The sequence below is a fragment of the Eriocheir sinensis genome, chromosome 50, assembly GCF_024679095.1.
Source record: "Eriocheir sinensis breed Jianghai 21 chromosome 50, ASM2467909v1, whole genome shotgun sequence".
Taxonomy (NCBI): domain Eukaryota; kingdom Metazoa; phylum Arthropoda; class Malacostraca; order Decapoda; family Varunidae; genus Eriocheir; species Eriocheir sinensis.
Genome location: NC_066558.1, coordinates 766,262 through 781,257, shown reverse-complemented (window position 1 = coordinate 781,257; position 14,996 = coordinate 766,262). Strand labels below are relative to the sequence as shown.

The 14,996-nt window shown below is 40.8% G+C and overlaps 2 protein-coding genes and 2 long non-coding RNA genes across 7 annotated transcripts in view; 2 read left to right on the top strand and 2 right to left on the bottom strand.

The window, feature by feature from the left end:
* Positions 1–100: 100 nt before the first annotated feature.
* Positions 101–5,104, bottom strand: LOC126982099 (uncharacterized). Of its 4 annotated transcripts, none has more exons than XR_007734544.1 (4): positions 3,390–3,537; positions 748–3,165; positions 370–621; positions 101–243 (listed from the first exon to the last, which is right to left on the bottom strand). It is a non-coding gene; the product is annotated as an uncharacterized LOC126982099 (long non-coding RNA). The 4 variants fall into 4 exon arrangements; XR_007734545.1 differs by having other exon boundaries at positions 222–369; positions 496–621; XR_007734543.1 differs by lacking the exon at positions 101–243 and adding an exon at positions 4,965–5,104 and having other exon boundaries at positions 502–621; positions 3,390–4,800.
* LOC126982101 (uncharacterized) lies at positions 2,655–6,883 on the top strand. Its single transcript, XR_007734546.1, has 3 exons — positions 2,655–2,803; positions 2,939–3,214; positions 3,437–6,883. It is a non-coding gene; the product is annotated as an uncharacterized LOC126982101 (long non-coding RNA).
* Positions 5,293–9,185, bottom strand: LOC126982098 (protein PET117 homolog, mitochondrial-like). Its single transcript, XM_050833831.1, has 4 exons — positions 9,070–9,185; positions 8,370–8,477; positions 7,361–7,539; positions 5,293–6,845 (listed from the first exon to the last, which is right to left on the bottom strand). Exons 2-3 carry the CDS (start codon positions 8,459–8,461, stop codon positions 7,368–7,370), a joined length of 264 nt encoding a protein of 87 aa, XP_050689788.1. The 5' UTR covers positions 8,462–8,477; positions 9,070–9,185; the 3' UTR covers positions 5,293–6,845; positions 7,361–7,367.
* A 389-nt stretch (positions 9,186–9,574) lies between these two features.
* The window catches only part of LOC126982096 (sorting nexin-13-like), a 14,838-nt gene continuing 9,416 nt past the window's right edge, over positions 9,575–14,996 (top strand). Inside the window, exons 1-9 of the mRNA XM_050833827.1 lie at positions 9,575–9,624; positions 11,112–11,190; positions 11,625–11,733; positions 11,847–11,949; positions 12,320–12,746; positions 13,111–13,283; positions 13,627–13,740; positions 13,927–14,059; positions 14,336–14,497. Of these exons, the coding sequence (XP_050689784.1) occupies positions 11,627–11,733; positions 11,847–11,949; positions 12,320–12,746; positions 13,111–13,283; positions 13,627–13,740; positions 13,927–14,059; positions 14,336–14,497 (1,219 nt within the window). The 5' untranslated portion in view covers positions 9,575–9,624; positions 11,112–11,190; positions 11,625–11,626. The remainder of the gene's footprint in view (positions 9,625–11,111; positions 11,191–11,624; positions 11,734–11,846; positions 11,950–12,319; positions 12,747–13,110; positions 13,284–13,626; positions 13,741–13,926; positions 14,060–14,335; positions 14,498–14,996) is intronic.

Sequence of the window (14,996 nt, the reverse complement as noted above, 5' to 3'; positions counted from 1 at the left end):
TTGGAGAATGCAGTGTGGAGCTTCAGAAATGTCATTGGGTTAAAAAATGTGGTATTGAGGCTCAGAAATGTGGTTTGGGGTTTTTGAAATGTGGTATGAGGTCTGGAAATGTCATGAGGTTCGGAAATGTGCTTTACGATATAGAGGATTCATATAGGCAGGGTGTTGAAGAGGCAGCATAGGGCATTCGATAGGGTATGGCATGAACAGAAAGGGTTTGAAGGGTACCATTGTCTGCCTAACCTAAGAGAAATATGCTTTATGATATAGAGGATTCATGGAGGCAGTGTGTTGAAGAGGCAGCATAGGGCATTCGATAGGGTGTGGCATGAACAGAAAGGGTTTGAAGAGTACCATTGTCTGCCTAACCTAAGAGAAATGTGCTTTATGATATAGAGAATTCATAGAGGCAGTGTGTTGAAGAGGCAGCATAGGGCATTCGATAGGGTATGGCATGAACAGAAAGGGTTTGAAGGGTACTGTTGACTGCCTAACCTAAGAGAAATATGCTTTATGATATAGAGGATTCATAGAGGCAGTGTGTTGAAGAGGCAGCATAGGGCATTCGATAGGGTATGGCATGAACAGAAAGGGTTTGAAGGGTACCATTGTCTGCCTAACCTAAGAGAAATGTGCTTTACGATATAAAGAATTCATATAGGCAGGGTGTTGAAGAGGCAGCATAGGGCATTCGATAGGGTATGGCATGAACAGAGAGGGTTTGAAGGGTACTATTGACTGCCTAACCTAAGAGAAATATGCTTTACGATATAGAGAATTCATAGAGGCAGTGTGTTGAAGAGGCAGCATAGGGCATTGGATAGGGTATGGCATGAACAGAAAGGGTTTGAAGGGTACCATTGTCTGCCTAACCTAAGAGAAATATGCTTTATGATATAGAGAATTCATGGAGGCAGTGTGTTGAAGAGGCAGCATAGGGCATTCGATAGGGTGTGGCATGAACAGAAAGGGTTTGAAGGGTACTGTTGACTGCCTAACCTAAGGGAAATATGCTTTATGATATAGAGGATTCATAGAGGCAGTGTGTTGAAGAGGCAGCATAGGGCATTGGATAGGGTGTGGCATGAACAGAGAGGGTTTGAAGGGTACTATTGACCACCTAACCGAAGAGAATATCAGAAAAACTTACATTAAACAGATGAAGAGGAGGAGAAGGAGGAGGATTATTGTGTTGGATATAATAATAATGTAAATGGATATAGAAAGAGTAAGCATGTTAAAAGGAAAGAAGGGAGATAAATAAATGGAAGGAAAATAAAGAAAATAATAAGAATAAGGAAATGAATAGCCTATCATGCATATTTTTCTCATGTATTAAAATGACTGTATATATTAACACTACCAATATTAATGAGTGATATATATACATACTTTTGACCATATACTACTACCACTACTACTACTACTATTACTACCACTGCACACACTTATTCATCGCTCATTCGGACACACAGACACATATGATCTACTTATAAAGACGACTTACGTATTTAAGGCTGCACTTACGAGGTGGTTTGTGTAGAGTTAAGTGAAGGTGTTTTGAAGCGCCCCCCAAACACGCCTGTCTCCCCTCCCTGCTCGCTCCCCCCCCACCCCTTCCCTGCTTCTCTAAGGGATGTCTGTGTATATATATCTGAACACATTGGTGGTAGAGCTGTGTGTTTGAATGACTGCCCAAGCTAGTACCATGCAGACCACACTACACCAGGTGCCACCAGACACCAGTGGGCCTAACATGAGTTGCATAGTTGAAAGGTTCTCCCAGTTTGAGTAAAAAGTTTATCTAGTCATGTATTTATATTACTAGTCCAGGTTAAGTACCAGGTTAAGAGAGGAGAGACTATTCACTGGTCAAGACTGGGAAGAACTCACGGCCCATCCAACCCCATGAGAAGGGAAAGTAAGGGCAAGCAGAAAGACTTGTTTACTCTCCAATACTACTGCAAGGTGCCGCTAGATTTAAGAGGCAAATATTATATCACAGGAAGACCCATTATAGAGAAAAGCACTGGTCTAGTCAGCCGTAACCAGACGTAGGCACCTAACCAGACTGTCACTAGAGGTATCAATAGTTCCGACAGGCTGTTTCCGACGCTTATATTACCACGTGGGGTTGCCGAGAGCAGTGCCAGGCTAAGGGGCGGCACTGAGGCACCCTGGGACACTCGTCGATGGTGGGGGGGGCAGGGGTCAGGGGGTTAGGGTGACACCTCTGGGAGTTTGGTTAATATGCACTCGGGAAAATTATCTCTTTTTCTCTCCCATTCTCTGTCTCTTTCTTTCTCTCTTTTATTTTTATTTTCCTCCAATTTCTCTTGTTTTTCCATTTTCCTTTTCATCCCTAATTATTTCTTCTATTTTGCTTTGTTCCGCCTATGTTGTTTCTCTTCCCTTTCTTTATCTTCCCTCAATTTCTCTTTTTTTTCCATTCCTTTTCATTCCTAATTATTTTGTTTACACTTTTTTCTCTCGCACACACATTTTCTCTCTCTCTCTCTCTCTCTCTTACTCTCTCTTTTTCTCTCTCTCACTTTCCTCCAACATTCATTCTACAGGATTCAAGGAACATATATTACATTCTCCTCTCCGTAAACTCTTCTCCTCCTACGTAATGACATAACTCAATTTTTCAAGCTTACGTTCATACTTTCATCTCATTCATGTCCTTCAAAGTGCTTTCTAGGATGGACGACTCAGTGATTTTCTTTAGTGAACTCTCGGAACTAATGCAGCTTTTAAAAATGGATTCAACTCACAGCGAACTTCCTGACTGGACAAACAGGTTATCAATTTCAATCTCATCTGTTTCAATGCTTTCTAGGATGAACGACTCGGTGATTTTCTTTAGTGAACTCTCGGAACTAATGCAACTTTAAATGGATTCTGCTCACAGCGAACTTCTTGAACGGACAAACAGGTTATCAATTTCAATCTCATCTGTTTCAATGCTTTCTAGGATGAACAAGTCAGTGATTTTCTTTAGTGAACTCTCGGAACTATTGCAGCTTTTAAAAATGGATTCAACTCACAGCGAACTTCCTGACTGGACAAACAGGTTATCAATTTCAATCTCGTCTGTTTCAATGCTTTCTAGGATGAACAACTCCGTGATTTTCTTTAGTGAACTCTCGGAACTATTGCAGCCTTTAAAAATGGATTCTACTCACAGCAAACTTCTTGAATGAACAAACAGGTTATCAATTTCAATCTCACCTGTTTCAATGCTTTCTAGGATGAACAAGTCCGTGATTTTCTTTAGTGAACTCTCGACTATGCAGCCCTTAAAATGAAATTAGATTCTCACAAAACTTTCTGACTGGACAAACAGGTTATCATTTTCTTTAGTGAACTCTCGGAACTAATGCAACTTTAAATGGTTTTCTACTAGCAACGAACTTCTTGAATGAACAAACAGCTTATCAATTTCAATCTCATCTATTTCAACACATCACTAACTATATACATTCTCATTTATCAAACCTTCTATCTCACATCAGTCCATTCCCAGCTCATAACCGCTTCTAACCCAACCTCTCGCTAACGTAAACAAACACATATACACAACCCCATAGGTCACAGTTAGCACCCTTGTATAGAGTCACGTCGGGTTCAGAGTGCAATGGCAACACAGCCCCGGCACTCTGTAATGTGTGGGGCGTATGATGATGGGGGGGGTTAGGGAGGGGGCGTATGGCGCTCCCCTCGGCTGGTGGTGGAGTTGTTTTTTCGATGGCATTTAAAATAGTTTAGCGTTTTTTCGACTTGCTGCGTTTGTTTAGTATTTTTTGGTGTGGTTTTCGTAGCTGATTAGTTGTCTTGATGTGCGTGTGTGTGTGTGTGTGTGTGTGTGTGTACCAATTCTGGGCATAAATATCTCCAAGTCATTTTTAATTTTCTACCTCATGAGACGTTGCTTCCTCGTATGTGTGTGTGTGTGTGTGTACCAGTTCTGGGCATTAATATTTCAGTCATTCTTAATTTTCTACCTCATAACACGTTACTTTCTCGTGTGTGTGTGTGTGTGTGTGTGTGTGTGTGTGTGTGTGTGTGTGTGTGTGTTCTGACTCTACTCTCAACACCATAAGCGACGTAACACAACAGAAACAACGCACGATTATTGGACTTCAGTCGCCTATATTTTTCTTTCTTTCTTTCCTTATTTCTCTGTGTCCTCCGATGATACAGGGTGAGGCATAATATCTCGTTTCCTTACCGTATGTTATGTGTGTGTGTGTAAGGTTTTTGACGGTCTCTGTATGATGTATTGCTGTGCTGTTTGGGATAACACACATATACACACATACGCACATATACACACACATACTCACACACCTTAGTCGTAGTAGTTTTTGACCACACTGTCGTCGAATACCCTTTGGTGCTCTCTCTCTCTCTCTCTCTCTCTCTCTCTCTTGCCCGTTTTCTATGCAGCTCCGATCTATTATAATTTATTTACATTTTATTTTTTCTGAATTTCAACGCACTATTTTTTGTAAGTATTTCTCCGCGCAATTTTTCCTTTCCTTTCCCTTTTTTTATATATGCACTTTTTATAGCGAGTTTAGTTTTTTTACATATATATATTTTCCTTTTTTTAAACTTCCTTGATCTTATAATTCTCATGATTTTGTGTGTTATTTTTCTTGTTTTTTCCATTTCCTGTCTCACTCTATGCTTGTTTTTCTCCTTTTCTCTATGTATTTGTGTGTTCTATTTTTCTATTTTCATTTTAAACATGTACGATTTTGTATCCTTGTCGATTCTCAAACTCCGTCGACCCTTACAATTCATATCATTTAGCATTTTCCTTCTTTTTCCATTTCCTGTCTCCCTCCATGCTTGTTTTTATCCTTTTTTTCTATGTATTTGTGTGTTATATTTTTCTATTTTCATTTTAAACATGTGCGATTTTGTATCCTTCGCGATTCTCAAGCTTCGGTGACCTTACAATTCATATCATTTCGTTTTTTCCTTCTTTTTCCATTTCCTGTCTCTCTCCATGCTTGTTTTTCTCCTTTTTCTCTATGTATTTGTGTGTTATATTTTTCTATTTTCATTTTGTATAACTTCGTATCCTTCGCGATTCTCAAGCTTCGGCTATCTTATAATTCTCATCAATTTGTGTGTGTATGTATTTTTCATCAATCTTCCATCAGTGTTTGTACGACTTGCTCTCTCTTTCTCCATTTCCTTGTTTACGTATTAGCGTGTCGTGCGAACCCTCTCTTTGTACGCCTTCTTAGCAGCTGTGATACTTTTGGTGGTCATTACGTAAGAGTTTGTGCGGCAGAGAGAACCTGTCGAGTGTGTGTGTGTGTGTGTGTGTGTGTGTGTGTGTGTGTGTGTGTCAATTACTTACCTTCATCTCATTATCACACCTGCAAACCTTCGATAGAGATGAGTTCAGAGTCGTACCTTCACAAACACTTGCTTCGTACCCGCGACCGACCCTCTCCCTTTACGTAATTCTACTCCGTGTATAATTCCGAGTGTACCTTCGACCCCACAACCCGGGCGTCAGTTCCGTTACGCATCTCCGTTTTCTGTGTATTCGTATAGCCTGAGTGTGAACTGTACATACATACGTAAGCTAATATATCCCCTTCGACTGTAAACATTTGTCTCAAGCCTCAAAAGTTGCTGGTACAAATGTAAATACACAAAACTTAAAAGTATATTGCATTCCTTATCCTACGTACGTACTTACTCACGGCAGATTCGGTGATCATATCGTATTGCCTTAAAAACATGTGTATCGTAGCCTGGGTAATGTGGAGGAGAGATGAGCCGTCTCTCGTAAATAAGCTAGTCTCGTAAAACTCATTCGCTTGACAAGATCTATAGCAATCCACATTTATTTTGAACTTTAAATGGACAAAATCTGATAGCCTATTTTTGTTGTCTAGTCATGCTATCAACTACATCAACTAAATATTTAAATTCACTCATGTATTTTATCTGTGGTTGAATTATGAACCAGAAATAGACTCCTTTTCAATCCACAGTTTTAACTCGAAATGGACGAAATCTGACAGCCTATTTTTTTTAGCTTGTCGTACTATCAACTACTGGAACTAAATCTTTAAATTCACTCATGTATTTCATCTATGGTTGCATTATGAACCAGAAATAGACTGTCTCCTTTTCAATCCACATTTATTAAACTATCTTTGGTTGAATTATGAACCAGAAATTTCTTTTTGTGGTTGTATTATGAACCAGAAATAGACAGTCCTTCTCAATCCACATTTATTTAAACTATCTTTGGTTGAATTATGAACCAGAAATATCTTTTTGTGGTTGAATTATGACCCAGAAATATCCTTTTGTGGTTGAATTATGAACCAGAAATATCCTTTTGTGGTTGAATTATGAACCAGAAATATCCTTTTGTGGTTGAATTATGAACCAGAAATATCCTTTTGTGGTTGAATTATGAACCAGAAATATCCTTTTGTGGTTGAATTATGACCCAGAAATATCCTTTTGTGGTTGAATTATGAACCAGAAATATTCTTTTGTGGTTGAATTATGAACCAGGAATATCCTTTTGTGGTTGAATTATGAACCAGAAATATCCTTTTGTGGTTGAATTATGAACCAGAAATAGACAGTCTCCTTTTCAATCCACATTTATTAAACTCAAGATTATGAAGCAAACCCGACAGGCTATTTTAACATAACTGGCTGTCTTCGGCTAAAACACGATATAGTTCTGTTCGTACATGTTTACTTTCGCCATTCGTAACTGTCTCCGGTGTATAGCAAAGCGCAGTGCAGTGTTTTTCTGAGTGTATATTTCCCTCGGCCACATCTGTCTCCTCCTGTTGGATTTGTTGAGATTAAAATATTATGGTTTCTCGAGGATGTTTCATTGACACAAGTTACGTACAGAGTCAGTCTTTAATGTTAACTGCAATGAGGTACATGGGAAAATATATATTAGCAGAGATGTATTTGACAATGAGCTTAGTGATGTATAATTTGATCTTGTGACATAATACTAAGGCAGAAAATAGTTATAGATCTCTCTCTCTCTCTCTCTCTCTCTCTCTCTCTCTCTCTCTCTCTCTCTCTCTCTCTCTCTCTCACAGCATCTAAGTTACATTTTTTTTTTTTCATTATTTTTTCATTTACAGAATTAAAGAAAAAAATATTGGAACTGGGTTATGTGAGAGATATAGGTCTCTCTCTCTCTCTCTCTCTCTCTCTCTCTCTCTCTCTCTCTCTCTCTCTCTCTGACTACCCATATCCCTCCTCCTCTTATGACGACTACTACTACTACTACTACTACTACTATAACTACTACTACTACTACTACTACTACTACAACTACTACCTCAACACTAGCTGGTATCTGCCTCTCTCTCTCCCTCTGCTCTCTGCCTCTCCTGCTGCCTCTGCTCCTGCCGGTACTGCTTAGCCAGGTCGCTCTGCTGCTGGAGGACGTACAAGTTCTCGGCCTTCCGTCGCTGCTGTCGCTCCACGTCCTTGATGACCCCCTCGTGCAGCCGCTCTCTGTTAAGGTACGTAATGGGTGTTTGTCAAATTCTGTTCCTCTGTTACGTAAAGGGTGTTTGTCAAATTCTGTTCCTCTGTTACGTAAAGGGTGTGTCTGAAATTCTGTCCCACTGTTATGTAAAGGGTGTTTGTGAAATTTTCTCCCTCTGTTACGTAAAGGGTGCTTGTTAAATTATGTTCCTCTGTTACGTAAAGGGTGCTTGTGAAATTCTATCCCTCTGTTACGTAAAGGGTGTGTGTGAAATTCTGTCCCTGTTGAAAATTGATCTGTGAAATTATGCATGCAAAGTGTAAGTGAAATTCTGTACTGTGTAGTAAGGTGCTTTGTGTGAAATTCTCCCCTCTGTAGTGTAAGAGGTGTGTGTAAGATTCTGTCCGTTACGTAAAGGGTGTTAGTGAAATTCTGTACTGTTATGTAAAGGGTTCTTGTGAAATTCTGTCCGTTATGTAAAGGGTGCTTGTTAAATTCTGTTCCTCTGTTACGTAAAGGGTGTTAGTGAAATTCTGTACTGTTACGTAAAGGGTGCTTGTGAAATCCTGTCTGTTACGTAATGGGTGCTTGTGAAATTCTGTAGTTACGTAAAGGGTTCTTGTGAAATTCTGTCAGTTACGTAAAGGGTGCGTGTGAAATTGTCTGTTACGTAAAGGGTGCTTATGAAATTGTCTGTTACGTAAAGGGTGCTTGTTAAATTCTGTTACGTAAAGGGTGCTTATGAAATTGTGTCCCAAATGATATAGCACGCACACACACACATACACTAACATGCTAACACACACACACACACACACACACACACACACACACACACACACACACACACACACACCTGTCAATACTCTGCTTGAGGTGTACGTAGCCAACAATTCCAAAAGTCGCACAACAAGCCGCCCCGAACGTGACCTTAGAAGCCAGCGACATGGTGACCTGACCTGACCTGGAAATGATAAAAAGGTCAAGAAAAGGTCTGGATCTGGATATTAATGGGTTTTTTATGGTGACAGTATTTGGGTTTTATTTTTATTTATTTTTATTTATTTATTCGTATTGGGGTGAGAGAGAGAGAGAGAGAGAGGGAAGGAAGGAAGGAAGGGAAAGAAAGGAAGAAGAGAAGGGAGGAGGAAGGAGATGGGAGAGAAGAGGGAAGGAAATGAAGAGAAGGAAGGAGAGGGGAGGAAAGGAAGAAGAGAAGGGAAGGCAGGAGATGGGAAGGAAAGGAAACGAAGGAAGGGAAGAGGAAGAGAAGGAAGGAAGAGGGGAGGAAAGGAAGAAGAGAAGGAAGAGAAAGGAAGAGAAGGAAGGAAGGATGGAAGGAGAGGGAAGAGGAGAAGGAAGAAGGAAGAAGAAGAGAAGGAAGAAGGAAAGGAAGAGAAGAAGGGAAGGAAGGAAAGGAAGGAGATGGGAAAGAAGGGACGAGGAGGAGAAGAAGGAGAGGGAAAGAAATGAAGAAGGAAAGGAAGAAGAGAAGGAGAAGGAGAGGGAAAGAAAGGAAATGAAGAAGAGAAGAGAAGGAAAGGAAGGAAGGTTACCGGCGCGAGATGAACAGCTGACTGAGTCTTGTTGTTGTTGTTGTTAACGCGGGATGAACAGCTGATTGAGTCTTGTTCTTTTTTCTTCTTCTTCTTCTTCCTCTTATTCTTTCTTCCTCAATTCCTCCTTATTTTCTTTCTTTCTTATTTTCTTTTTTTCTTTTTCTCACTTAATTTTGTTTCGTCTTTTTCTTTTGTTTCCTTTTTATTTGTCTTTTCTTCTTTCATTATTTATTTTCTTCTATAATAAAACTACTACTACTACTACTACTACTACTACCACTACTCCTACTACTACTACTACTACTACTACTACTACTACTACTACTACTACTACTACTACTACTACTACTACTACTACTACTACTACTACTACTATGACCACTGCTTCTACTTATACTACTACTACTAATACTGGAAAATAAAGGAAAAAGATAGAAAAAGGAGGTGAAATAAACGTGAAAATAAAGAAAATAGGAAAAAAATAAACAATGTGACCCCGTTGAAAAGGCCGACAAGAGGAGGAGGAGTTGGCGGGTCAGGAAAGGGAAGGAGGTGAGGAAAAACGTCGAATTTCTCCTTTATTATTTATTCTACCGCCATTTCTTTTTTGTGGAAGTGAAATGGGGGTGTCACGGAGGATTGGGAGGGAAATGGGGCTTGTGGGAGCAGGGAAACAGGCGGGAGAGAGCTGAGAAGAGGAGTGACAAGATGGGAGGGGGATGTAAACAAACTTATGTCACTATTACCAAATCTTGAAGTGTATTTAATATTTTGCTTTTTATTAATTTCCCAGACGCTTCTAACTGCCTCTCTTGGGTTTAAATGATTGTCCTGGTATTGTATTTGCTTCCTGATGATAAATAATTAATGTAGGTTTGTTAATACTATGAGAAAAAGTCATATTTTAATGTGGTCTAAATGTCACTATTACCAAACGTTGAAGTGTATTTATTTTTTTGCTTCTTATTAATTTCCGAGACGCTTCTAACTGCCTCTCTTGGGTTTAAATGATTGTCTTTGTATTGTATTTGTTTCATAATGATAAATAACTAATGTAGGTTTGCTTATAACATGGAAAAAAGTCATATTCTAAACGTGGTCTAAATGTCACTATTACCAAACGTTGAAGTGTATTTAGTATTTTGCTTCTTATTAATTTCCGAGACGCTTCTAACTGCCTCTCTTGGGTTTAAATGATTGTCCTGGTATTGTATTTGCTTCCTGATGATAAATAAGTAATGTAGGTTTGTTAATACTATGAGAAAAAGTCATATTTTAATGTGGTCTAAATGTCACTATTACCAAACCTTGATGTGGATTTTATTTTTTGCTTCTCATTACTTTCCGAGACGCTTCTAACTGCCTCTCTCGGGTTTAAATGATTGTCCTGGTATTGTATTTGCTTCCTGATGATAAATAAGTAATGTAGGATTGCTAATTATATATAAAGGTATTCATTATGTTGTCTAAATGTCACTATTACCAAACGTTGATTTTTAATTTTTCGGTTTCATTAATTTCCGAGACGCTTCTAACTGCCTCTCTCGGGTTTAAATGATTGTCCTGGTATTGTATTTGCTTCCTGATGATAAATAAGTAATGTAGGATTGCTAATTATATATAAAAAAGGTATTCATTATGTTACTGCAACCAAACGTATTTTAATTTTTCGGTTTCATTAATTTCAGAGACGCTTCTAAATGCCTCTCTCGGGTTTAAATAATTGTCCAGGTATTGTATTTGCTTCCTGATGATAATTAAGTAATGTAGGATTGCTAATTATATAAAAAAGGTATTCATTTTGTTACTACAACCAAACGTATTTTAATTTTTCGGTTTTATTAATTTCAGAGATGCTTCTAACTCCCTCTCTCGTCCTTATGTGATTATCTTGGCAGCTTTTTAGTTTCTTCCTTCCATTTCCTTTAATATATTTCTTCCTTTCCCTTTCTTTATCTCTTTTCACTCATTTTTCCCTTTTCTCCTTTCTAATTTCTCCCTTTTTTTCCTTCAGTTGTAATAAATGTCTCTTGTTTCAGAGAGAGGAACAGATGTCTCCCAGCCTACCCAGAGCTGACTATTGCTGACTATCCAGGGCCCAGCAGCTGTATATATCAGGTGTGTGTGTGTGTGTGTGTGTGTGTCTGAAATTGATTTAACCCAGTAGCAGCGACGGGCCAAATTTGTGGCTTCACCGTGTAGCAGCGACGGGCCTAAATTTGTGGCTTCACCGTGTAGCAGCGACGGGCCAAATTTGTGCCATGACATAAACCCCCCAAAATAAATGATGCATAAATTGATCACAAATGCTTTGATATGCATTATGAAATGGTTTGTGTGAGTGATGATTTTTACTCATTTTTCTCGCTTGGAAGGACCATTAAGAAACATGATCCCCGCTGCTACCGGGTTAAGAAAAGGTCAGGTTAGATATGGTTGTCAGTTGAGGTTAAATTTAGTCAAGTTAGGTCAGGTTATCTTGTACATAATGTTGTCGTGTTTGAATGCAATTGTTTGAAGATCGATAACATGGCTGTCTTTCCTTCCCTCAGCCATGCCGGTGTTGGCCTGGCTGGTGCTGGTGGTGGTGCTGCTGGTGGGCTCGGTCGGCCTGCAAACCTGCCTCTGTATCCTTCTGTCCGCCCTCGTCTTCAGCTGCGGGTATGTGGATGTAACCTGACCCGACCTTGACCTGAGTTTTTGTGACCATTTTCCTTCCTTTTTTTTTCACTTCTAATCTCTCTCTCTCTCTCTCTCTCTCTCTTTCCCTCAAGGTGGCTGGTGGCTCTACGCTGGTGCTGTCTCGTCGAAAGTGAACACATGTGGTTGAACATTCACCGAGCTCACCTTCCATTGCCCCGAGACCATCATGATAAGGTGCGTTAAGAGCCTGGTAGTAGTAGTAGTAGTAGTAGTAGTAGTAGTAAAAGAAGGTTATATATATATATATATATATATATATATATATATATATATATATATATATATATATATATATATATATATATATATATATATATATATATATATATATATATATATATGTATATATATATGAACATTTGTGGGTTTTGTCTGTCTGGTAAAGGCCTGTATCACTTTTTCCAACTTGACATATGATTTCTGTAGCTCTTTTTGTAACTTAAATTTCTGTAGCTTTTCTGTAACTTCAATTTCTGTAGCTTATATGGAGTCTGATCATCTTGTCGATATGTAATGAGATCAAACCCTCTATCCCCCATACCAGGTCTTCGGCAGCATCCAGCTCAACAGCGCCGTGGAGAAACAGGACAAGCGTGTGACCGGGTCCAGCCTCATCGACGAGCAGCTGCAGAGTGTGGTGTCGCTGGTGGTGCGGGATTTTGTGCTGAACTGGTACACGGACCTCTCGGGCCACCACGCCTTCCTGGGCCAGCTCCACCGGTCCCTACAGCACTCCCTGGTGGTGCTGGCTAACAGGTGTAAGAGCATGGACTGGGTTGGCTACCTTACGACGCGGCTGGTTGACGACATTGCCTCGCACCTACGGCTGTTCCGGGAGGCGCGCTCGGCCCTCGCTCGCACCGGGAAGTCAGGTCGCGAGGAGCTGATTGACCAGTTCTTCGAGAGAGAAGCTGAGAAGGAGAAGGATATCTGCAGGGATGAAGTGTGTCTCAAACCAGATGCTGAGAAAGGTGAGGAGAGAGAGAGAGAGATGGGGGAGGGAGGGAGAAGAAGGGAGAGGGAAGGAGGTAGGAGGGAAGAGGAAGGGAGGAGAAGGCGAGACAAGGGAGAGGGAAGGGAGAGGAAGGGAGGAGAAGGAGACAGTAGAGAGAGAGAGAGAGAGAGAGAGAGAGAGAGAGAGAGAGAGAGAGAGAGAGAGAGAGAGAGAGAAGGAGAGAAGGAGAGAAGGAGAGAAGGAGAGAAGGAGAGAGAGAGAGAGAGAGAGAGAGAGAGAGAGAGAGAGAGAGAGAGAGAGTCTGCCATGTTGTAAAAAAAATGTAAAAAAATTCTTTGTTCTAAAAAAAAAATAAGTCCTGTAAAAAAATCCTTCAACAGACTACCTAAGCGACCTTGCGGAGATCCTTCTGTACTACATCCTGCCGCCCGAGGACTTCTCCAACGCCCCGCTGTGTGCCGCCGTGCTGGAGATCCTTGTGTCCTCCGTGGTCCTTCCCCTCGTCACCCTCGTCTCCGACCCCGACTACATCAACACACTCATCATCTGGGCCGTGAGTGAGGCTGAGCTCGCTGCGTCTATACATCAAGAGATTTATGGGGTTTTGTTTGATTTATTTATTTGTTTTTAGTGTTGTTTTTTTCTATATGTTGATGAAAGGGAAGGAATGAAGAGGAATGTGAAGGGAAGGAGAGGAGTGTGTGTGTGTGTGTGTGTGTGTGTGTGTGTGTGTGTGTGTATTATAGAAGGTCTGAGCTACACTTTTGTGGAAATAACCTTGGGCAAAGACATATGAGAGGTACCTTGAGAGAGATGATATGTCCACCCTAGCATCCCCTAAGTTAATACCTTGCCTCTCTCTCTCTCTCTCTCTCTCTCTCGCCCCCCCCCCCCAGTGTACAGGCATCCCGGTGACCAGCGAGCTCTTTGTGACGGTGATGAAGGCCACCAACAACATTGAGGAGCTGGAGGCCGTGCGCAGCCTGGTGATGAAGGAGATGGCCAGCCTGGTGAGTCACACACTGTATTTTATTTTGTTCATTTATTTATTTATTTTTAGCCAATGTACTACTGGGGATGATGATTCTGGGGGTATTTGTGCTATATCTACTACTACTACTACTACTACTACTACTACTACTACTACTACTACTACTACTACCGATGCTGATGATAGTACTATTTCTCCCCCCCAGAGGTCAAGGGACTCAGGCAACAGGGACGAGGGGTCAGAGGTCAAACAACAGCTGAGCAGCCTGGAGTTCATCCGTCGGGTCATCGAAAACCGAATCAACCGCATCGACCGAGGCTCAGAGACCGACTCCATGGGTGAGAGAGAGAGAGAGAGAGAGAGAGACTGTTTTATCTTTACATTACTTTTCTTTGTTATTTCTTTTTCTATTTCAATTTTTCTTTGTTATTTATTTATTTATTCATCTCCCGGACCTTCCCTTTCCTTCCTCTCCCTCATTATCCTTATTTTCCTTCATTTTCCTCTCTCTCCCTCCCCAAGCCTTCCCTCTCTCCCTTTCTGTAGTTCCCTGTGTCTATATCTACCTACATTTACCTTTATTAACCTGTATTTCCCTTCCGCTCCCTCCCCAGGCCTCCCCGTCAACCTGGACTACCGGAAACTGGCGCGCGGGAAGCTCTTTCAGCTACCCCTTGAAGCCATCCTGAAAAACAGCCTCACTCTGGACCATTTTCTCAAGTACATGGCTTCTATCAACACACAGCACTACCTCAACCTCTACCTCAATATAGAGTGTGAGTATGGAGGAGGAGGAGGAGGAGGAGGAGGAGGAGGAGGAAGAGGAAGGTTGTGTTGGTTGTGAGTGGGTTATCCTTCCTGTCTTCCTCCCAGTCTTCCGTTCCTCTTCTTCTTCTTCCTTTCTTCCTTCAACCTCTGTCTTCTTATTGAGTGTGGAGGAGGAGGAAGAGGAGGAGGAGGAGGAGGAGGAAGAGGAAGGTTGTGTTAGTTATGAGTGATATTTCCTTCCTCTCTTCCTCCCAGTCTTCCGTTCCTCTTCTTCTTCTTCCTTTCTTCCTTCAACCTCTGTCTTCTTATTGAGTGTGGAGGAGGAAGAGGAGGAGGAGGAGGAGGAGGTGTGTGTGTGTGTGTTGTATATATCATTTTCCTTCCTTCCTTCCTTTTCCTCAATTTTCCTTCACTTCCTAATCTAAGTTAACCTTTTGTCTATTCCTTCTTTATTCTTTCCTTCCTTCTTTTCTTCTTCGTTATCCTTCCTCTCCTAATTTTCTTTTA

What these genes read in the sequence shown, in the direction of transcription:
- LOC126982098 (XM_050833831.1), bottom strand. Translation starts at nt 8,461, where the DNA reads ATGTCGCTGGCTTCTAAGGTCACGTTCGGGGCGGCTTGTTGTGCGACT. An exon ending in CTCAAGCAGAGTATTGACAG is followed by an intron (nt 7,540 to 8,369) that starts GTGTGTGTGTGT and finishes GTACCTTAACAG; the next exon opens with AGAGCGGCTGCACGAGGGGG.